Source organism: Mytilus galloprovincialis, chromosome 3, assembly GCF_965363235.1.
Source record: "Mytilus galloprovincialis chromosome 3, xbMytGall1.hap1.1, whole genome shotgun sequence".
In the NCBI taxonomy this organism is placed as follows: domain Eukaryota; kingdom Metazoa; phylum Mollusca; class Bivalvia; order Mytilida; family Mytilidae; genus Mytilus; species Mytilus galloprovincialis.
The window spans coordinates 41,007,471-41,032,670 of record NC_134840.1 but is presented as its reverse complement, the minus strand read 5'-3'; the positions used below and the strand labels follow the sequence as shown (position 1 = coordinate 41,032,670).

Below are 25,200 nucleotides of genomic sequence, written 5' to 3'. Positions count from 1 at the left end.
AGATCTTTCAAACCGAAAACTTTTGTAGGTGCTAATAGTTGAAAAAGAATTTCTTGCTTTGAATTGACAATGATTGCAAATGTTCTTGCCGAAGGTCGAGGTTCTCTCCAGAACCCCGGTTTCATCCACTTACAAATACTTTTCGTCATAGAATAGAAAAAAGTAGCAAAAAAAAAAAAGGTCATAAAACACAAACAAATAAATACAACTTCTTTCCCTTGAAAAGCAAACGCCTTTACACTTGGAATTTTGACGAGGTTTCTGTTGTTTAATTTATACTGTTCTTGTGTAATGTATTGTGGACTGTTGGTCTGTTAAATCATTGAAATATAATATAAATTGTTTGTTTGTCTATTATACTTCTGTAGGTTTCCCGTTTTTAAAAGTATTAAAAGCTGCCTTAAAAACCCTGAGTGATATCAATGGATTTTAAATAGCAATCTGTAATAACAAAAACGGTTCCAATTTTTCTGCAGCAGGTGTGCATTTCGACAATCAATGTCTCTTCAGTGATGCTCGAGGCCAAATGTTAATGTCTGCATACTGTGTATTTTGATGATGTTTTATTGGATTTTGATAATACGTTGATTTTGATGATATCTCTATCATATATATTATAAGTCAAGATTAGAAATCTTGATAATATGCCAGCTTTTTTTTCATTATAGCTGTCTAGCAATATACACTTTACGATTTTTAACTTTTATATATACGTCTGATTTAAAATGACTGTAAATGTTCCAACGAACATTCACTATGCACTAAATGTGCACTAAAAGCAACTTGACTCATTTCAAGTTTACCGTATAAAATGGAAATTTAAAGTTAATGCTGATAAAACTATGTTTTTTTCTAGATATTTTGTATTGAATGACATAGAGGTAGAAAAAAGTAAATATTTAGATATATAATTTGCCAGAAATTCGACTTTTAAGAGAGCTAAACAGTGAATAGTCAGAATAGCTACTAATGCCTTCTGAGATGTGAATATTCAGCAGAAAGCACGACCTTACAACCAAAAACACAGCTCGAATGTTTTGTTTATAAAATGATAAAACCTATTTTACTGTTTGGGTGTGAAGTATGGGGTTAAAGTTATAACGAAAAAGTAAATTAAAATTTTGGTTCATTGCTGTTTCATTTAAAATCATTTACACCATCTCATATGATATATGGTGAACTTGGTACTAGAAATTGACACGAAAGGTGAATGACACGCTTCTTGTCTATTCATGTTTTTACCGCCCACGAGCAATCCCCGTTTATAATATTGTTATGATAATTTTGACACTTTATTAATGGTTATTATCTGGTATTTAGATAGTGTATTACAGTTACAATATTGATAAACTACATGAATAACAATGGTTGTATCAAAAAGGTACAGTGCAACAACCTAATAATTATGTTTAGCATACTGTTTGCATATATTATATTAAATGAAAAGTGAATTTTTTAGAACCAGCTAATGTAAATTGTATTTTTAAATGAAATAGTTCAGATCTCATTTAATCTTCAAGTAATAGACAACAAACCCATAATTGCATTCTAAATGGCACACACTACACAAATTTTAATTAAGCAGTGGTTTCAATCCAATACACTTTCAGAAATCACGACTTTCGGAACAGTAAAATTCGAACTTGACTCAACACCAATTAATCGAAAATGCCGTTTAAGCTGTTACTCCAAGACAGTTCATGCTTCAGATAACTTATAAGGAAGAGTTGTATTTTGTTATTCAAATTAAGAAAGGAGTATAATGTATAATACGTATTTTGTTCATAGTGATATTTTTTTTATAATTCGAAAACCAATAATATTATGTCCTATGTTAGCCTTTATAGATCTAAGACCTCTACACATGTTTGCTGATTCAAGTTTCTCATAAAGACGTATACTACACATCTCTTTTTATACCCCCACTTTGTTTTACCTCTGTCTGTCCATCTGTCCCATGCATATTTTCGTTGCAATTTTCGCAGGAACCACACTACGAGGATATCTGAAATTTGGTTTTAGGGTTTATTTAAGTCATCTTTACCGTGTGATGCGTTTTAAAAGATACATCACTCGACAACTTCCTGTTTATTAAACACTTTTACACATGATAGTCATGTTAAAAAAAAAGTCGTCACATTTTTCTCAGGAACTACACTACAAGGATTTCTGAAATCTGTTTTCAGTCTTTATATAAGTCTGCTATACCGTGTGATGCGTTTTCAGATTCATCACTCAACAAATTCTTGTTTACCGAATACTTACATATTTTTACACTATAAAGTTTATCCACTTTTGGCGGGGTATCATCAGTGAGCTATGCTCACAGTTCACTTGTTATTTATATAATGGTAGGAACATTTAAATGCTTCATTTCAGTCACACGTTCTAAGATAAATAAAAAAAAAAAAAAAAAAAGAAATATACGCCGTAGTTAATAAAGACAGTTGATTTGATCATACAGTTCCTTAGAAACGCATCAGCAGATTTTAAAACGCAGATGGTGATTGATTATCTATATTCTTTGAAGTTAACTGATGAAAGGGAAGAAGTAATATATTTATTCATTGATTAATTATTCCTGTCAAAATATTTATTAATTTATAGTTATCTTGCGTTAGTAACCACTGCTTTGGAATAACTTCTTTTTTTACCTCTCTTATAAATCAAACTGTTATGCATTTCAAAGCATATGTTAGTGAATCTGTAAAACTGTGACATTTGAGAAAAAGATAACAATTGAAAGAGTGAAACCAATTCTTAGCTTTAGTATAAATCATAAACTTTTGGATTATAAAAGGATGACAGTAAAGGAAACAAACAAAAAAGTTTATGTTGTTTTACGTGTTAGTTTTTATTCTGTGGTTATCATGTCCAAATGTTATGTTGTATTGTTTATTTGTGTAATTTTCTGTCCTGGGTGTACTGTATTCTTGTCATGTAATGTTGTCATTTTAGTGTTATCTTTAACATTTCCATAAAAGCACGAGGTTTGGCTAGCCACAAAACCAGGTTCAAACCACCATTTTTCTTAAAATGTTTTGAACCAATTCAGGGAAATGGCAGTTGTCTTCTTATAGTTTGTTTCTATGAGTGTTGCATTGTCGTTTTTTTTTTGTTCACTTCATTGTTTCTGTTGTTTCGTTATTTTCCTCTTATAGTTGACGTGTTTCCCTCGGTTCTAGTTTGTAACCCGGATTTGTTTTCTCTTAACCGATTTATGACTTTCGGACTGTCGAACAGCGGTATAGCAATATTGCCTTTATTTATACAAAATAAACTTAATCAAATTTATTTCTTTCGATCTAATACTTTTTTAATTTATTTTTCAGGATGTTTAGAACGAGTTCAGACTCAAAAGGCATTTTCAAACAATTCAAAGATTTAAAAAGTGATGACGAATTGCGTGTGAGTGAAACATTAGAACAACATGCTACAGCAGTTATGAATATTATAGACGATGCAATAATGAACATAGAAAATGTGGACTATGTATTTGAACTATTGAACTCTAATGGAAGAAGACACAGTTCGTATGAAGGATTTTCACCGCCGTTCTTCTGGGTAAGAATTTAGTTCATCTCATGAATATTTCAATCACGTACAAATAATAGCCATCACGCTCTTCTGTTATCCATTAACCAATATATTGTGATGAAATAACACATCTAATAATTATAATAAATCTTCTTTTAAAAATACAGCTGCACATATAACCAATTGATGAAAATGCAAGTAGTTAACCGCTAACAGCAGATTAGCAATTTGTTGACGAACAATAAAAATGCCAACCAACGTAAAAAAAAATGAAATTCATTGACTGACGATTGCTATTCGTTATTTTACGAATTAACCAAATCAGGGCATGTTGATAATAATATGATATTATTAATTCCAGGCTTCATGTACTTACGACCACTTAATTGCAGTTTGGAAAGCAAATATCTACCCCAATATTAATCCTAAGAGTTCAGATCTATAGCTAAAATTCCTTCCTAAATTGAAAGTAGATGCATTATTAACACTGTTTAATGATGACTCTATTGCAGTATGTTGATAGCTCGACTACTGCTTTATGTCTACATTATATTGTCAGATCTACATTGCTACATTTGTATGTACACTCTCCTTGTTTATTGATTTTCTCTAAGATTCAAACATTTCTCGTCACCAAAATTAAATCAACGTGTGCTCACAGTATTCTTTGTCAATGATTGGCTGATCTGGAGAAATCAATGTCTATTTCCTAGTTTCAATTATTTTTTTTAAAGAATGTATTGAACGACATGCGAAACCAAAGTGAATTAGAATACAATCCCAAGATTTCTGCTATGGAATTTTGGTTTTATTTGGAATGACTTGGAAACAATTACGAGCGATATCGTTCTTGATCAACTTATTTTAATGTCGTGGTGCCCGTGAAAAGTAAAACAATTATAAGACACATTCGGTGACGTGATTTAGATGATGGGGATTGCATTCATTGAATAGTGTCTAACTCCACTTTCAGCACTGTTAGTTATGTCATAGTGATTAGTTTTAATTCAGTGAATGAAGCCGTAGTGCCCAAAGATAACGCCCGAACTTCATCAGGAAAACTAGTAGTACTAGCCAAAAAAGATTGAAGCCGATAACACCTGCAACGTGATGGCCTCGAACACTCAATCTCAGTGGTAAAAAGCTAGTGATACAGTAAATCAACTACTTGGACCACATATAGCCGAGGCTCCATATTGGAGTAAAGTACAATAAATATAACATACCCATGGTTGTTTGTACCCAAAACATGCATGGCAGTATATGACTATGAAGCTGTTGCAACATATTACTTTCACCCATTCCTCCATCTTTCTGTGAATTTGGTTTGCAAGTTTGGTCGAAATTTTTGAAATCTTATTCCAAACGGAACATAACTTTTTGTATTTCTTACGTTAATGTTGTTTATAGAGCTAATACATTAGGTCCTATATACTTACGTGATTGATTGATTGTTGGTTGCTTAACGTCCATTGGCAAATATTTCATGCATATTCAGGACGAGCATATATACTTATGTGATCTTTTATTATTAATACAAGATGAAAACAGGACTCGCAAAACTACCACACAGTTAAACAGGTCAAATCGGCTATCATAATTCGATCCTTAAAAATGAAAAATGTCTTCCTGCGTCTGCTACCTTGTGAATAAGCCCGTAAAAATCCGACTTACTGTGCCAATCTAGAAAAAATATGGTCCATTTTTATATTGCATATTCATTTTAGTGGTTTGATGTGCATGAAATAGTTGCAATTGGATGTTAAAAACTAACCATCGTTACTCATTGTATAACGTTTCCCAGGGACACATTCTTGTTATATTACTTATGACATCTTTGCACTAGTACTGAATCCGTTATTTGATTTTGTGAATATTACCGATCTGAAATTGAATCCTTTTACACTGATTTTTACAACTTTGTTTTTAAGTTATGTTGTTACATCTGGTACGGTAAGGGTAGGGTTAAGCACTTACAAACATGTTAAACCTTGTAACATTCATGGAGTGTTTCATATCTCAATTAATACTCTACGCTCGCACTTGTACATACCATCTAGTATTTTACTTCTAAAATGAAGTTATAGAAAAATGTTATTGCAATAGACACTTACTTTGTTTTACGGTCACATTCACGAATGGGTTGAGCGAGGCAATGTATCGGTGTTTCAACTCAATCGCACCATGTTTGCGTGGTCTAACATCTTCTGATAAACTCATAAAAATACCATGATTAAAATTATGTACTCCAGACTCTTGTTTAATCTACAATGTACCCATTGTTGACGCTTGAATATAGATTAAACACCCAAATAAAGTATAAAGTTGAAGAGCATTGAGTAGTCTATATTCAGAAAGGTTTTGCAAAATAAAGCGTAGACAATTCATTCAAGTGGTTAAAATCTTAGCATTTTGAAAATCAAAATTTCTATTAACAGCGAATAACATCAAAGATAATTCATGTCAATAAAAAGATTTGACTAATGTTCTGGTGATATCCTGGTAAAAACCCTCTACCAATAGTTATATGGAGCCAGGATAGTCGTCTACTATTTTACCGATCGAGTCCTATAAATTATGAGTTTTGAACAGCGGTATACTACTGTTGCCTTTATATATAACAGTTCTTGTCCATTCGTTTTTGATGCGTTTTGTTATTTGATTTTGCCATGTGTTTATAGACTTTCCGAATTGATTTTCCTCTGAGTTCAGTATTTTTGTGATTTTACTTTATACCTAATAACGACATTTTTACTGATTGTAAATGCGCATTGCGTGTGTTACATTCGTAGCAGGAAACGCTAACCTTGTCGACACAATCGGCCTCTCTCCTTGTAAAGGACATGAAACTTCTCGATTTATGTTTGTTACTTTGATGTATTCATGTGAATTGGTTTACGAGCTTTGAACATCGCTTTAGCCTCGGTCACACCTTACCGGATAGCTCGAACGGACGCCTAACGGATAACTTTTTTCAATCCCTTCATGTCCGTTAGACGTCCGTTCTTATCCGTTAGACGTCCGTCCATATCCGTCGCATGTCCGTTAAGCGTACGTTTTATCCGTCAACGTCTTTTCTGTCCGGCGGAAAATTTTGAGCATGTTCAAAACTTTGAACGGACGTCCAACGGATAAAATGTCCGTTGAACGTCCGTTAGGCGTCCGTTTTGTACGGTACTCGTCCGTTTCGTTTCCGTTTTGTATCCGTTACGTGTCCGTTATACATCCGTTGGAGGTCTGGAAGATAACGGATAAAACGGATGTTGAACAGATGAGAAAAGGACTTCAACCGGACGTATAACGGATAAAACGGATGATGAACGGATCTGAAATGGATAAATGCCAATTGAAAATTTTGCGTCAGAAATACCAATTATTGGCATGTCAGATTTCTTAAGGTTCATGAATTCTTACTATTCATAATCGATCTTAGAGTTTAGACACGTTTTTACAATCAAGCAGTTCTTATTTAGGCCAGACAGTGTCCTTTAGCGGAACAAACCAAAACCAGTAACAGAAACATTTTGAATATTTATGCGATTTACATGTATTATTATTGTCGCCTTTGATTTTTCCGTATATCTTGTTCACCCGTTTTATCCGGTACGCTTCCGTTAGTTGTCCGTTTTATGCGGTACCCGTCCGTTGGATGTTCGTTCGACATCGGTTTTGTCCGGTACGTGTCAGTTTCTCGTACGTTGCATATCCGGTGTGTGTCCGTTATGCATCCGTTACACGTCCGTTTTATTCGGTCAGTACATCAACGAACTCTCAACGGATAATAATTTTGTAAACGGACAACTTTTATTTTCATCCGTTAGGCGTCCGTTCGTGCTATCCGGTAAGGTGTGACCGAGGCTTTAGTATGAAGCAATTGCCGTAAAACAAAAATAATACTAAAGATCCTACTCCTGTGATTGACATTGATGATAAACAAAACCTAAGGATAATTGCGAGCACCGCATATTATAAGGAAATTTATTTTTAAAAAGGCAGATTTGTCTATTTTCTTTCGTCGTAATGAGTTTTATAAGTTATTTTGTTATACTCTTTGTTTCCGTGGTTATTTAATTATTTTCATGTGTTCTAAAAAGATCACGGAAATTAATTTCTATGATTATAGAAAATTAATAAAATTGTTTTAAATTTGTACTTAACATAAAGATTATGTTCGAATGATATACAATGACTAAATATAAATTAGTTCTCTTTATAGATCAGTAGTTATTGTAGAGAAAATATCGAAAAAAAACTTCCTTTTGAGATATAAAAGCATTATCCCTTTGGCCATACAAAATACTGTTAAGAATTAATTACTTATAAATTTTCATTCACATAACTAAGTCATTTTTTAAACGAGTTTTCCTTATTAAATCAGTTTTTATTTTGAATATAATTTCACGACACATAATAATCATTCACTGGAGTTGGATAGTGTGTACATTTTTATTTCACTGCTCTTACAAGCGTACAACCTTTTACTAAAAGATTGAGCAAAAGGTATTATTTTATCAGTTTGTAGATGTGAATCGGATTAAACGTTTCAGTAATAGGTAATCAAATATCCTTTCTAGTTATCAAAAATAAACACCTTCGCATCTCATGAATATAGTATTGGTCATTCTTGTCATTCTTGTTATAGTATTGTACATGTCAAAATAGATTTATACGTTTTTCTTCAGTTGTCAAATTTTCAAATTTGTAAACTCTTATCGTATAGCTAATCTGACTGTCACTCTCAGCAAATTAGGGATGCTTTACCAATTCTCAACAAATACTCTCTAGCGTGAATATTTCCAATAATGCTTGACAGATATTATAAGAGAAATGCGTAGTCTAGCTGCCAATCAGCATTTTAATATCCCACAAGAGCAAAAATTCTGGATGAACACTAAATCGATAACTCAATTAAGAGATGTCATTACGTGAACTAACTAGACCAGTTCACAGTTTAAAGATGTGTGTAAGTTAGGCCAGAGTTCTTAAAACCGTTATGATAATGATTTGCATTTGTCATTTTATAATTGTATTGAGTTTTAATGTTATAAGAAGAAACTTTTCATGGGTGCTTTTATTATTAAGCGATGGACATCCGTGTTTCAATCACCATTCGCTCTACTCTCTTTCTAGTTTATTTTAAACCGTTATACACACCTACAATGTTGCAGTTTCTTGCCGTTGTTAAATGTGTTTAAATATCGCACTATGCACTATGCAATATGATCAGAATGCCTATAAGGGAATATGTTAATATTTTCACTACCTTAATAGCGCAGAACCTGTCAAATATTTATGATGCGTTGAAGGTAAAACAATTGGGAAAACCAAAGATAAGTTACTATTGGGGAGCTTTATCGCGAAAGAATGTGAGACAAAAAAGCAAAACATAATTATGTATTAAAATCAATTAAAATGAATGAATTTGCATCTATCTGTTTTAACATTGATTTCTAATATCTATAATACCAAAATAACGAGGTCATATTTGTTAGCCGTCATAGGGTTAACACGACAAATCAAAGAATTCAACTCTATACATAGCTAATATAGGACAACGGTGTTGATAAAAAATTACACCATTCCAGACCCTTTTGTTTTCCACAAAACTAATATTGCCAATAATTTACAAGTTCCGGGTCGAATACGATACCGATACCAATAGCATATTCACCTGTTACCTTTTACCTTAGGTGACAGAAACCAGTTATTTTACAATAAATCTTTAGAATTTCATGGATTTATAATTTTATTTTCTTGAAAATTCATTCAAGCTTATATACAAATATAATGTATGGTTTTAAGGAACTATGATGTGTGCGTGCTAATGTAAATATATAGAAAACCTTTAAATTTGGGTGTCTGTTCAGCATGGTGATTTTAAAATTTATAAATGCATTGCAAATAAGGCAAAAATGTGATGCTCTGATACCAATCTAATCCTCACCTGCTTAAAGCCGACAAGAATTTTAGCCAAAATTCAAGAGAGAAAGGATATTCAGTGAATTAGAGCCTTGTCCGAACCTATCCTTACCATCAAAATCTCAAGATATTTTTGTGTACATAAAACTGATTTTTCCCCTACTTTGATTGGATGCCGTCAAGTGAGGAGACCACAATTTTGACATCTGAATGGACCTATATGTGAAGGAAATCCCCAACCTGTGTATGCAACTACGTACTTGTGTAGTACAATAGCCTAGAATTTACATTCATTTATTTTTTCAGTCCACATGATGCAATTATATACCCAATACTTAACTATAACAAAATTTCTACGTGGGACACATGTTCTGGTACACCAAAACTGGTACCTGCCACCTTATCTGTACGTTCCGTATCTGACAGGCGCACCACCAAACGATGTATTTATGATTTGCTATACACACGGGTCATAACCAGAGGGTTGACACAACTAAATTCAGTCATTGTCACATTGTTTCCCATTGTAGTATTTAATTAGCATGACAGCAGAAAGCTATTGAACGCAGAGAAAACTGTACGTCTTATAATCATCATGACTTTATCAGATGGCAATACCAATACAAAATAAGGCTTACATATAGTTATAATATACTTTTATTCAGTCAAGGAATCGCGGGTGTGTTCTAGTTTATTTAAAATAAAAATAAGATATATGAACTTTAGAAATCATGAAAATGTTAAAAAGCAACTGCTTGGTAAAGAATTTCATTCTGAACTAGCAATCGCCTACCAGTTGTTTTCCACCAAGTCATAGTATATCAAAGTAAAAAGGAAGTAAATGCTACATTCGAAAAGAACTATAATAGTGTGCCTCGAGGCTATTGCAGACGCATACATTTAGTCGAAGTAGAACAAATCAGATGAATATATTTCAGATAACAGTAAACAATTATTATACATTGAGATACAGAGAAAGATATGACATGCTTAATTTCATATGAAAAGGAATCCCAATCGATTAATACTGGTTGTTTCCGTTTAACCAGATTAAGGTTAGAATGACAGAGTCTGTTATTCTAAAACGACAATAAATGTTAAAAGCACAAATGTTTTTTTTTATACTAGAAATTAAAAACAAATCTATAATAAAAAAATGTGAGGTACAAATAAACATACATAATACCTATAATACTAAAATAACAAGGTCCAATTTGTCAGCCGTCATGGGGTAAAAACGACAAATCAAAGAATTCAACTTTATATATAGCTAATATAGGACAATGGTGTTGATTAAAAATTACACCACTCCAGACCCTTTTGTTTTCAACATAATTAATATTGCCAATAATTAACAAGTTCAGGCTCAAATCCAATACCGATATCAATAGTATATTCACCTGTTTCCTATTACCTTATCTGTTTCGCATCTGACAGGCGCACCACCAAACGGTGTATTTAGGATTTTGCTATATTTGCTATATACACGGGTCGAAATCACAGGATTGACACTGCTAAATTCAATCATTGTCACATTGTTCCCTATTGTAATCAGTATGACTTTCTAAGATTACAATACATAAAATTGAGAATGGAAATGGGGAATGTGCCAAAGAGGCAACAACCCGACCATAGAAAAAAAAAAAAAAAAAAAACAACAGCAGAAGGTCACCAACAGGCCTTCAATGTAGCGAGAAATTCTAGCACCCGGAGGCGTCCTTCAGCTGGCCCCTAAACAAAAATATACTAGTTCAGTGATAATGAACGCCATACTAATTTCCAAATTGTACACAAGAAACTAAAATTAAAATAATACAAGACTAACAAAGGCCAGAGGCTCCTGACTTGGGACAGGCGCAAAAATGCGGCGGGGTTAAACATGTTTGTGAGATCTCAACCCTCCCCCTATACCTCTAGCCAATGTAGAAAAGTAAACGTATAACAATACGTACATTAAAATTAAGTCCAAGAGATGTCCGAGTCTGATGTCAGAACATGTACCCAAAGAAAATAAATAAAATGACAATAATACATAAATAACAACAGACTACTAGCAGTTAACTGACATGCCAGCTCCAGACTTCCATTAAACTGACTGAAAGATTATGATTTCATCATATGAACATCAGCGAATTCTAAAAATTAAATTCTGGACTTAAAATAAGGCGTATAGGTACAGTTTTCAATTTGTTAGCCGGCATGACGTTAAACAGTGAATCAAAGAATTCACTTCTATTTATAACTAATATAGGACAATGCTGTTGATTAAAAAATACTCCCTTCCAGGCCCTTTTATTTTCCAAATTATTAATATTACCAATAAGTGATAAGTTCCAGGTCGACAGGTTCAAATAGAAAGATTTTGAAAGCAGAGAAAACTGTGCATCTCATAATCGACGTAACTTTTTCAGATGACAATACCAATACTAAAATAAGGCTTACGCATAGTTATATACTTTGTTAGCCGGCATGACGTAAAACAGTGAATCAACGAATTCACGTCTATTTATAACTAATATAGGACAATGCTTGTGATTAAAAAAATACCCCATTCCAGGCCCTTTTGTTTTCCAAATTATTATTATTACCAATAAGTGATAAGTTCCAGGTCGACGGGCTCAAATAGAAAGATTCTGAAAGCAGAGAAAACTGTGCATCTTATAATCGACGTAACTTTATCAGATGACAATACCAATACTAAAATAAGGCTTACGCATAGTTATATACTATAATTCAGTCACGGACCCGCGATATCACGGGTGTGTTCTGGTACAACTTAAATAAAAATGCAATGGTGAAACAGAAAGTGATTACCTAAGAGATTATATGTATTCAAACCCCTATCGATAAATATTCCATACCAACTTCACAAATAAAACTAATGGTCTATAAGTGTAGATCATGGCTGACTTTTTTATCATCTTAAAAACGTATTCTTGTGTTCTTTTAATTGTCTTTGTGAATTACTATTAAGTTCATTTTGCTAGTATCCATTTGGCGTAGCTGGTGACATATACATCACATCATTGTGTCATTGTGCTATGGTAATTTTAGGTATTCTTTTCTTTCATTTTATGCTGATGAGCATTTTAGTTTTTCTTTGTTAGCAATTTCTTTTTATAGTAAATCAGATTATAAAACACTAGTGTACCCCTATTTTTGAAATGTTTATCTATTATGTCTTTTGTTTTGTTTAATTAATATTCGTTTGAGTATTTGGTTTCCCATTTGATAAGGGACTTTCCGTTTTGAATTTTCCTTGGAGTTCAGTATGTATGTTATTTTACTTTTCATTGTTATTATAGTAAATGTTTACTCAGAATGTTGCTATTCATAACGTCATGATTGTTGTATAATGTTGTCTGTGAATTTAACAAAATGGTACTGAAAGGCGTTTTCTACTATCATGAAGATAACCATTCTAATAAAATGAAGCTCTTCGCCAAACGCATAAAAATATAAGTTTATAGTGATAAATAATTTTAAATTCAAGAATATCTAATCTATATGTTCTCCATAAAAAAGTACTACTTTAATGGCTGAGAGTAGTATAGTTGCCTGTAATGCAGTAATTGTTCAACTCATTCAGTGTATTTTTCTTTCAATATGCCAAACCGATCGATTTTCATATGATATAGAATCCTAAAATATTCTTTAAAATTAATCATGTGTTTTTAAAAGGAGAAGAAAAAAAAACTTAAGTTAGAAACACAACTCTTAAAACAAAGATAACAGACTGTGTATTCGTCTGCATGCATAGTAAAACTCGAGACGAACAACTCATTAAAATATTTTTCATAAGTCAGCCGTTTATATCTTAATAAGTTCTATCATTTTATGAGTAAAATAATCTACCACTTGTTATATGCAACCATCCTGAGTATCGCAAAGGCTTTATCTATATAGAACTTACTTTATTCTTTGATCGATTTGTTTGACAAGTAGAACATTTGTAGTCATGGGAAGATGCATTACAGATAATTGTACTAAATTGATGAACCTCGACAAAGCCATTCTAATCAATACGCACAAGGCGAATAAAATGCCAAAAATGACTATGAAAACACTAAATCGACGATATTAGATGTCTTTTACATGGATGAATATGTCTTTATGATAAATTCATTTTGACCAAACCGGATTTATTTTGGTGGACTTAGAAATATCAAGAAAGGAGCTATTATGATATTGATGTTGAAATATGGAAAACAAAATTAATTGGGGCTTACTTAAGATATAATCTGCAAGCCAGAAAATAAGAATTATACGAAACACATATGTAGTTTTAAACAAATACCTTAAAAACACTATGCATATTTGAAGGAAATCACTTGAAAGTAATAAAAAATGATGTTCAACAATATTATTTTCACCTCGCGAATTACTTTATCAGACTATTGTTTGGGCACTAGAATTTTGATATAAACAGTCCTTACTCAGATTGACAAATTCAATTTATATTGGAGTGCTTTAATTATACAGACAATCGGTTCCATTTTTGGAGCAATAAAACATATTTACCGATCTTGTACAATACGATGCCTCAACACATTATTGAAGCCCCATTGATCGTCATTGTCTATTTTCAGTTATTGTACGATTACACGTGATCATTTTTTTAAACAAACTAATTTAAAAGTAAAATAACAAAAATACCGAACTCCGACGAAAATTTGCAAGCAAACAACAAAATCAAAAGCTCAAAATAGCATGAAATGAAGAAGTAAGACAAAAGTTGCGGTTTAAATAAGTTGTATTGAATGTTTTGTTCCTAATTTTTATTATATTTTGTAGGAAATATTTTTCACTCAAGTATGTAAAATTTTGACTTGTACGGATATATACTGAACGACATTAAAAACGCAACACTCATTTTGTTGATTTTCCCCAATCTTGTTTGATTCTCTTACAACTACTTTTCATTTTTACCATACTTCTTTCTCTTTACAAAAAATATACATCTGACTTACCTATGGTTATTGAACATACGGAATTTTTGAAGTCGCACGAATTTTTTAAAGCGAAATTTGGGACCCATAAAATATTGTTTCGTTTTTTTTTTTGCTTTGTGAAACAGTTCTTTCAATCCTTGGTCACACTTAAATCAGTTTAAAAACGTTGCATCTCCATATTGTCAAGACTGAGAAATAAAAATCTTAATCAGCGCATAAGAATACTGCAAACAGAAAAACATAAACGTGCTGCAACCATACTGTATGACTTCGAAAGCTTGCTTATTGTTCTTCCGACAACAATACAGGTAGACAGGATTTGTTGCTGACCATCAATTACCAGATCAACGTGTGGTGACAATGCAACGCCCATAGAATTTGATTACGCAACGTTTTTTCCGATGCATATTTACGACCGCAACGTCAAATGCTAATCAAATTGCCGAATGCCATTGCGTACAGATTCATGCCATAAATGTTTCTTATCAACTGAACTGCCAAAGAATCGACTGAAGGAAAACCTTTGAAGCCCTTAGATTCCAACTGCATAATTGCCAAAACCCACTTAATTTGTTGACTAAATGCAAAATCAGAAGGCGTAACACAGAACCCATTACACGTCAGACAGAATTTGTTGACCTGTCTGACAATCATTTTGGCGTTTGTAAGAGGCAGTCATTGTTTTGGACGGTGACACATTCATTTAAAAATAACAAAAAATAAATGTTGCGTTTCTAAAGTCGGTCAGTATATTATAATTCCTTCAAAATTAGGTTTTATTGTAATTTTCGAAAAGAATAAAATTGAGAATGGAAATGGGGAATGTGTCAAAGAGACAACAACCCGCCCAAATAAAAACAACAGCAGAGGGTCACCAACAGGTCTTCAATGTAGCGAGAAATTCCCGCACCCGGAGGCGTCCTTCAGCTGGCCCCTAAACAAATATATACTAGTCCAGTGATAATGAACGCCATACTAATTTCCAAATTGTACACAAGAAACTAAAATTAAAATAATACAAGACTAACAAAGGCCAGAGGCTCCTGACTTGGAACAGGCGCAAAAATGCGGCGGGGTTAAACATGTTTGTGAGATCTCAACCCTCCCCCTATACCTCTAACCAATGTAGTAAAGTAAACGCATAACAATACGCACATTAAAATTCAGTTCAAGAGAAATCCGAGTCTGATGTCAGAAGATGTAACCAAAATCAGCTAGTTTATTGTTTTGCTGAAATATAAATCTTTCCAAATACGAAACATATATTTTTATGCACCATTTATGGGCATTATATTTTCTGGTATGTGCGACCGTTCGTTTGTTCGTCCGTCCGTTCGTCTGCCCGTTCCTTCGTTCGTCCGTCCCGCTTCAGGTTAAAGTTTGTAGTCGAGGTAGTTTTGGATGAAGTTGAAGTCCAATTATCTTGAAACTTAGTACCCATGTTCCCTGTGATATGATCTTTCTAATTTTAATGCCAAATTACAGATTTTCTGCCATTTTCACGGTCCACTGAACATAGAAAATGATAATGCAGATAGGGCATCCATGTACTGGGGACACACTCTTGTTTGTCAATGTAAAACTGTATATACTGGACTTAAACTTACAGTTAAAATTCAATTGTTATATTCACATGCAATTTTACAACCCCCAAAAAAGGAGACTAAGTCCCTGTAATTTTATATTATATGTACACTGGATACTCTTTAATCTTTTATGAAAATAAGAAAACAAGATGTGATAAACTTAATCGTCACTTTGCCTTAAATACAATGTAACCACCGCCTTCCAATAGAGATATAAAATTAAAGGCCATATTCATCTCCATATAATGTAGTTTTTTTTCTGAAGAATTATTGTAAAAATAATGGTGTTATATTTCAAAGAAACCAGGCCCTTATTTGTGAATTTTATTTTCGAAATTTATCGGCTGCATATTTTTGTTTTGACAATGTGTATTGTAATCAGTTGTAGAACTATTGTCAATTAAAGAAAAGAAAATTATAACTGATTCCTAGTTAATCGATTTTTGTATTGGTAATTGATATGGTTTCAATCGAGGTTTCTAAAGTCCTGTGCATATCTAATTGGCACTTGTTCCAGCCATCTTATAAAACAATTGATCATAACGAACTATTGAGTTTATTTGAGGCTTCAACTTTTTCAATGAGAAATGATTAAACTGCACTTTTGTCCGTGCGTAATTGGCGTGAGTCTATGAATCTTTGCTACGTAGGCTTAGACAATGTTTTATTTACTTTTCTGAGAGATCTGTTCTGAAGAAAATATGTTTAGCCTATTTTGAAAATACTACACTGGTATAGGAAAAATAATTGGTTTTGTACAAGATTTGTAAATATTAAAAAATGATAATGTGAATTTTAATTGGAAGATTATAATTGTTGGGTTGAACAATATATGTTAATACAATACCTCTCATTTGAATGACAGTCAAATCCAGTTTTAGGTTTGGCTGACCAAAACACACTTTGGTATCGAAGTTTTCATTCAAATGAGAGGACTCATGGTAACCAAACAATAACAATCTTAGGCAGTACCATACCATTTTAACAGATATTGTCCCGAGAACTGTCGTAAGAGATTTTCCATAATGTAGCCAATTTATATGGACCTTGAAAATTTTTAAATGGCCTGGTTTTCGCTCAAATTAATTTCCTCCTTTTTTACAATTGTGAGTGTTAAGATATATACATACAATTTTAGTTATATACTAGTATATATATATATATATATATATATATATATATATATATATATCAGTCTAAAGATTTGCACAACGGTACTGATATAAGGTGTTATTAAACGAAAATGTTGTTATAAAATCGTGTTGACAAATATTTCGGCTCAACAAATGGCCTTCTTCTTGTGTCACAAGTTTTAACAATACTGATACATAATGTATAAGGTGTGAAAATAGATCAGGTGATAATACAGGTAAGTTTTGGTCGATTGATTTTAATCCTGAATATCATAATTTAAACAAAACACTATAAATCAATATACGTGACTGTGTATATTAACAATAAAAATAAGTGAAAACAAAACTGTTAGTATTTCTTATTGATGCCGTTTGGGTGATGTACAAAAAGCTATCATTGGAGGCTCAGGGAAAATCTTGGACAGTTTGGAATTCTTTTCAACTGATTTCCAATGCTCACGATTTTCAATGTCCAAGATTTTCCCTGAGCCTCCAATGATAGCTTTTAGGCAACCTAGTAGTCTACGGAACCTGCTAGTGCGGGCTGAAGTGTCTGATAATAGAAGTACTTCTGGAGAATGTCGTTCGTGTGGAGAAAAACGCTGCAAATGCTGTTTACAGATGCAGCATTCGTCAACATTTCACAGTAAGGCAACCGAAAATAACTATAAGATATTTTGCAATGTTACCTGCAAAAGTATGAATGTTATTTACATACTAGAATGTTCGGTTTGTGGCCTCCAATATGTTGGTGAATCAAAGCAGCCTTTCCACAAACGCCTCAATGGCCATAGGAGTGATATATCTAAGAAGCCACTTCTTCCAGTCTCTCAGCACTTCAGACAGTCAGATCACAAACTTGATGACTTTAACCGCATGAAAATTCTAGTGATTGAACAGAACATTCACTGGAGTGATGCACAGCGACAGGTTCGGGAAAGCTTTTGGATAAAGGAACTTAATGTACATCACCCAAACGGCATCAATAAGAAATACTAACAGTTTTGTTTTCACTTATTTTTATTGTTAATATACACAGTCACGTATATTGATTTATAGTGTTTTGTTTAAATTATGATATTCAGGATTAAAATCAATCGACCAAAACTTACCTGTATTATCACCTGATCTATTTTCACACCTTATACATTATGTATCAGTATTGTTAAAACTTGTGACACAAGAAGAAGGCCATTTGTTGAGCCGAAATATTTGTCAACACGATTTTATAACAACATTTTCGTTTAATAACACCTTATATCAGTACCGTTGTGCAAATCTTTAGACTGATATAATTTTTTCCTTATCTGCATAGTATCGCCTATTCTAGACGATCCGGTACATAGTAAATTTGCTGGTTGGTCCTTTTTATAGACTTTTATATATATATATATATATATATATATATATATATATAGTTAAAATTGTATGGTACTGCCTTAGATTGTTTTTGGTTGGTTACCACGAGACATCTCATTATATATATATATATAGATAGTAAAATCACAAAAAATACTGAACTCCGAGGAAAATTCAAAAAGGAAAGTCCTTAATCGAATAGGCAAAAAAAAAACCAAAACGTCAAACGAATGGATAACAACTGTCATACTCCTGGCTTGGATCCGGACATTTTCTTATGTAGAAAATGGTTGATTAAACCTGGTTTTGTAGCTAGCTAAACCGCTCATTTGTATGACAGCAACATAAAATTCCAGTATATTGACACCGATGGGTGAACAAAAATAATACATAATAGGTATACATGTAATAAATATGGGTACAACAAGAACCATTGTACTATTATCTTAGACTCTATATAAAATATATATATATATATAAAGAAACGTATACCTTGGCACATAATATATATAAATATATAGTAATTTGATAAGCTATTAATTATTTCTTTTCATTTTTTCAGTTTATTGAGAAACCATTTTTAGATGCTGTAAAAATAACGCTAAGTGACAGATATACAGACAATATGGATGGCATCTACAAAATAACTATCAAGTTTATACTGGAAAATTTAACAAAAGGAGCAGAATCAGCAAATGGGATTTCCTGACAAATTATATTCTCCCTTTTACCAGATGAATGTATTCGGATATACAAGTATTTCCTTGAAGTCCGTTTCAGACAGTGCATATTGCCATAGAATCTTATAGATCACACAGGAATGCTTAAATCTAATCTTTATCGGTGTTGGTGGCGCTGCTGTTAATTTAATGTGATAATTGTAACAAACCAATGTTGATGCCTTAATATCAACGGTAATGTTGTATCTATTGCAATACTTTAAAATCAAAGATTTTAGAAACAAATCTTTCAAATATGTAAATTGTTATGTTTTAACATAACAACAGAATGAATTCCTAATATTGATCGAAAACTTAAAAGCATTTATCTTATTAGTAGATGAATATTTAATGTGTAAATTAAGAAAAAGTGAATATTGTCAATTTTTATTCATTATTTATTAACTATCAATTTAATCATCTTGTAAACAAATTTATTGAATAATTGCCAAGCTATTACATCTATCCATGACATATTAAATCTGTTCACGGAATTAACCAGTCAGGAAGTTGATAAAACTAATTAGGAATGATATCGGTCAAAATTTGGTTGAATTTTAAACTTTTACATTTGTTTTTATTAATGCCTGATCATGTATAGAAAGGTCGCTGGATAAACACACAACATTATTGTAACAACTTCAATTAATCTTAATAAAGTATTGAGAGGGTTTACCAATATCACGCCTTTCTAAAGTTATGCAATAATATGTAAAGCAATAAGATCTTTTTTTTTTAAATTCACGGAAGCTTAAATCAAACATTACATGGAATTGAAAAAAAAACATATTCTGGAATCATAATCACCTCCTAAAATTCTTTGTGTACATTGAAATTTCGTGGCACACGAACTCATAATTAATGATTAGAGCCGATCAGTTTTCCTCTTACTTCAAATTGTTGCGTGTTGCGCTTAGAAGTAGCACATTGCATTTTTCAAGTCATTTGCTTTGCCTTGTCGGGGATAAATCCCAAGACCTCCTAGAGGCGCACATGCTTTCAAGAGACCGACAAGTACGGTTAAATTAAGAATATACAGCTAAGGCAAGACTTTCTTCAGTAATAGGTAGGTGTCTTAACAAAATGAAAATAAAGAGATGTGGTATGATGCCAATGAGACTATCCACCAGAGTTCAAATAAAGTTGATGTAGGTAATTATAGGCAACCATGTGACCTTCAAGTTGTATGTCATCAGTATTCGGTTTTTAATCGTTTAAGAGATTTAAAGAGTCATATCTGTACGTTTTGATTTTGATTGCCATTGCGTAATTAATCTGTCATTCATTATTTCATTCATTCATTTATTCATTCACTAATTGAACGCCATCTTAAAATGGTGTCCGTTATAAGGACACGTGATCGATGCAGCTCATACATTCATGGTTTTAAAATTTAGTAGTTTTACTGCTATATGGTGTATTATTCATCAAAAATGAAACGCATAATTGATCTTTCTGTTTAAGGATAATACGAAGATGCAAACTTGATACCGATTTAAACTTTAATGAAGCAAATCGATCTTTTCTAAATCGCTTCTGCAATCAATTTTTCACCTTAGTCTTTTAAAAGTTTACTTTGCTTAATTAGCAAGTTTCGACTGAAATTGATATTCTATAAAAGTAAGCTGGAGCTATTCAATGTTTTGTATTGAAATACAGCTTGATCATCGGAACGTTGGATGACAGATCTTGTATGTATGTACCATCGTAAAATTGTTGATCTAAATAGCTTCAATAAAATGTTTTTATCCTCCGTGATCTATAAGTGAAAGATTATGAAATAATCCACAAAAGTACATTATAAACTTGTCTTCATTTCTACTAGTAATGATGAGATGGGATAAGACTAATGCATTGTAATAGTTTCAATATTATTGTTATTTTGATGACTGTTAAAAGCATGATAGATTAAACAGTATGTGTACACCAATTCAAAGAAGGTGGATAATTTTATTGAAACAATTGTAAATAATATAATATAGTACACATTTGGCATTTTGTACAAGAATACAGCCCAACTGAGATCGCTTGAGTAATAGACAACACATTTCTGGGAAGATTGTCTTGTTTTAAACTTGGTTTTTTTTTAAGCACATTTAATGTAAGTTTAAATTCAAATGATTTGACAATAAGCGAAAGAACAAATTCAATAATGCATGATTTGAATGAAACAATGGGAAGCAAAATGTTCACGAAAAAAACAAGTACAATAACCACCGTTACAACAATAATCATTCAGCCATAAGAATCTTTTAAACGGCATTGGTCGAAATCTATGATTGCAGTTTAATTCATAAAATTTGGCATTATTTTGGCATTTTTTGCTAGATACAGATGTGATGAATGCAAATACACTTTCTTAGAATATTCAGTTATATGATTTTTCTCTAATTTATAAATCTCATCATAAGTTCCGTTTGGTTATCGTTATAACGTAATTGATGTCATTTTCGTGTCATATTATTATATTATACAAACATTATATGAAGATGAATATATATACAACGTATTTATATTTGAATGAATAATACTTATTTGTGTTGCTATTGGTTTTGAAGTAACAATTAAAATTGTGAAAACTGTATGTTTGAATAATGTACTTGAACTATAATAGAATTAAATGTACATTAGTTTTTTTTTATTGTTGTTCTAACCTAACAAACAATTTCATGAAAATATAAGCACAATTTTACGGTTTCATCTGATTTGTGTATATCATGTTTGGTTTGGTTTGGTTTGAAGTGTGTCAGGGAACAACTATTTGTTGTTATAATTGAAATATTTTTAGTTTTGGAAAAGGAAAGGATGAAGATGGAAAATACTGATGTGGTATTTTCTTCTCTGTACGTTTTAGACATACTGTTTATTTTTTTTATTGTCTGCACTGGTCTTGATATTTTATCTAAAGATGTAAATTTTCAATTTGTAGATTCAAGGAAAAATGTGAATGATTTCAGTGTAACATTGTTTTCCTTTACTCATATGTAAATGACATATTCCACACATTGGAACTTGTTAAATTACTTTCCTTAAGCATCATCACACACAACAATATCTTTCCATGTTCGACAAAAAATCTTTATGAGTCCGAAACGCTTTTTAGTATTAATATTCATCTGGAATGCTAAAAGCCGCCGAATGTTCGAAAACCAGTATAAAAAAAGAAGAGCAACAATGAAGATAAAAAGGACCAAAATCAATAGTCAAATCCATCTCAGATCAACTTTACCGGATTGAGTCAAAACCGTAGTAAACGCTCTTTCTCCAACGTTAAAAGACGGAAGTGTCTATTTTATCGGACTTTTGGTAAGTGAGACACGAATCGATTAAAAATTAATTTTGTCTTTTTTCCGACTTAATGGCATTTCACATATCTGTGAAAAAAAAAATCTTCAGAGATTTACCGGTGCAACGATCCAGAACAACCCGGCTGCACATTTTTGATATGACCACGTTCATAGTGATATGGTCAAAATAATAATGGTGCTGCTATATGAATGCTTCGTTTTTTTAATGACCGAGGTCAAATTTGAATATACTGTCAACTTCTTGTAGTGCTGAAAACGGATTTTGATCAACTATTGGTCTTTACTTTGATGTTGGCTACTATCGTCGAATATAAACTTCTGGTGTTGCAGACTTAAAAATTAAATTATCGGTGTTCGAAAAACTCTTTATAGAAGTAATTGATTTTGCTTATTTTGACTTGTATGAACCCAAGACATGTTCCAAAGAGACAATTACTCGCACAATGGCTGCCCTGATGGATAATCACTTGACTATATAGGTGCAGATGCACTTAGGTATTGGTTAAGTTAAAGAAATATTGCAATTTTAATTGAACTCTCTGTCGTTAACTGGATCAAAGTTCTCCCCAGTTTCTATCTGTTTTGAGGTATAAATTGTGTCAGTTAAGATGTTTGTTATTTTTTTCTCTCTCTGGTTGGTTCTAGGCGTTTGACAAGGACGTGCGAGAACGAGCTGTTCCTGCAAGGTGATACAAATTCACAGTTGATATTTTGTACAAGATTTTCAGCTTCAGGGGTACACATATCTTTGATATTCTGCAATGTCACGAACGAGGGAAAATAACCAGACTGTGGCTACAACTGCTAAATATCCTTGGTAATCTGTGACATTGATATAGTTTGAACAAGTATTTGTAAATAGGTAATATGATAAAAATAAAAAAAAAACATTATATAAAAAAAGGATACACCGAAAGCGAGATAGAAAGATCAATGGTGGTCAAAGTACACAAGAATTAAGTAATTCGGGCATCTATTGTCCGCCTAAAGAATAATAATGGATCACTCAAACGGTCATCATACCTGACTATCATTGTTACATAAATAAAGAATTTGACAATAAATTACCACTGCAATCTAAACATTAACGGGGGATTTATTGAACTTAAACGTACATAAATGATTAAACCATGATTAACAGCAAGAGTGATGTGAATAAGTGTTACTAGAAGAAAAAAATGGACGCAATGTAACAAAAAAGGAACATTTAATATCCTAAATTTGATTCGTGGTAGATAAACCCGCTTACTCTAGTGTAATGCAATTTGCTGTATCTAATGATAATTTATGCATTAGTGCAACGTATATAATTGGTTATGTAACCAAGATTTGTATGTTATATATCACATTGTATATCAGTAATTAACATACAAGTACCAAAAAACTTGCCAGCGCCACCATTTAAACTCGACGAAATATTGATGAACTGCTGAAAAATTATAATCTTTACATCTCGTTGTTAATGCGGTGTAAATAGGTGCATATTTTTCAAGAAACAAGTTTAATTGTTAAATTAAAAAACATGACGCTCATAAGATCCTGAATTGCTCACAATTTAATAATAGAGTAGATCTTTATTGCTGATTACATTTGCTGTATGATTTTGGTGGAAATAGGAAGTACTAGTAGGTAGATCTAGACGTTATGAACATATGCCTCGTCAGATTTGTCATTCTGTTGTACCTCAGAATAATTTCCCTGAGTGGCAGATTGTACATTAAAAAAAGTATAACTAAAAAATTTTCAATATCAATGTAATAAACAATTAACTATATTTAGTAACGGCTGTACAAGAACGCGAATAAACGTTAGAATGTAGGAAGTCCCTTGCTGACAAAGCAGTGAAAATCTTGATTTAGATCAGTAATGTAATTACGTTTTACCCAATAACGTATACAGAATCTATGTATAGTCATATATAAACATAAATTCGATCATGCTTTACTAGTAAAAAGACCATACAAATAATTCAATTACGTTCAGTAATGACATCGCAATATCAGTAACGAATGATTCGAACATCAAAGGTTACAAATTGAGAGGTCACATACAGCAGAAAATAAAGAAAAATTCTCTATCAGTTTTCTTCTACTTTAAATAAAAAAAGAGACGAATAAAATATGATATAGAATATAGCTTGTTGTATCATTAGTAAATACACGATTGGCATGAGGTCGACACTGCAATTCTTTTGTTTACACTAAATATACACATTAGAAGAAAATGGTATGAATACCAATAAGGCAACTCTCTACTGGTCACCAATTGAAACAGAAGAACTATCAAAGGTCAACAACAGTGAGTAAAAATCATACGACATAGTAAGCTATAAAATGTCATTAAATGAAAAATGTAACATAATTCAAACAAGAAACAAGAAAACTAACGGCCTAATTAGCTTTAAAACAAGACATATGATAAACAGCGACATCTTTATTTTTGTTATTGGTATGAAAAAGGCTGTTGTGTTGCGTAAAAAAAGGTAGAAGGCGTTGGCCCATTTATGTGACGCACAGTTTGTAGTGTTATGTGCTGTCGTTATTCATGTGAGATATCCATTTTTATTCTGTGGTTCATGTTGGAATGTACTGTAATATAATTCATTTATATAATTCTGTGTGTTCAGTATTCTTGCGTTTGTGTGTCCTGTATTCCTGTCATGTAGTGTTGTCATTTAAGTGGTAGCT

At 32.1% G+C, this 25,200-nt stretch overlaps 1 protein-coding gene across 1 annotated transcript in view; it reads left to right on the top strand.

Moving 5' to 3' along the window:
- LOC143067941 (globin-3-like) overlaps positions 1–21,840 on the top strand; it is a 43,383-nt gene extending 21,543 nt beyond the window's left edge. The window contains exons 2-3 of the mRNA XM_076241588.1: positions 3,333–3,564; positions 19,049–21,840. Of these exons, the coding sequence (XP_076097703.1) occupies positions 3,333–3,564; positions 19,049–19,195 (379 nt within the window). The 3' untranslated portion in view covers positions 19,196–21,840. The remainder of the gene's footprint in view (positions 1–3,332; positions 3,565–19,048) is intronic.
- Positions 21,841–25,200: the final 3,360 nt, after the last annotated feature.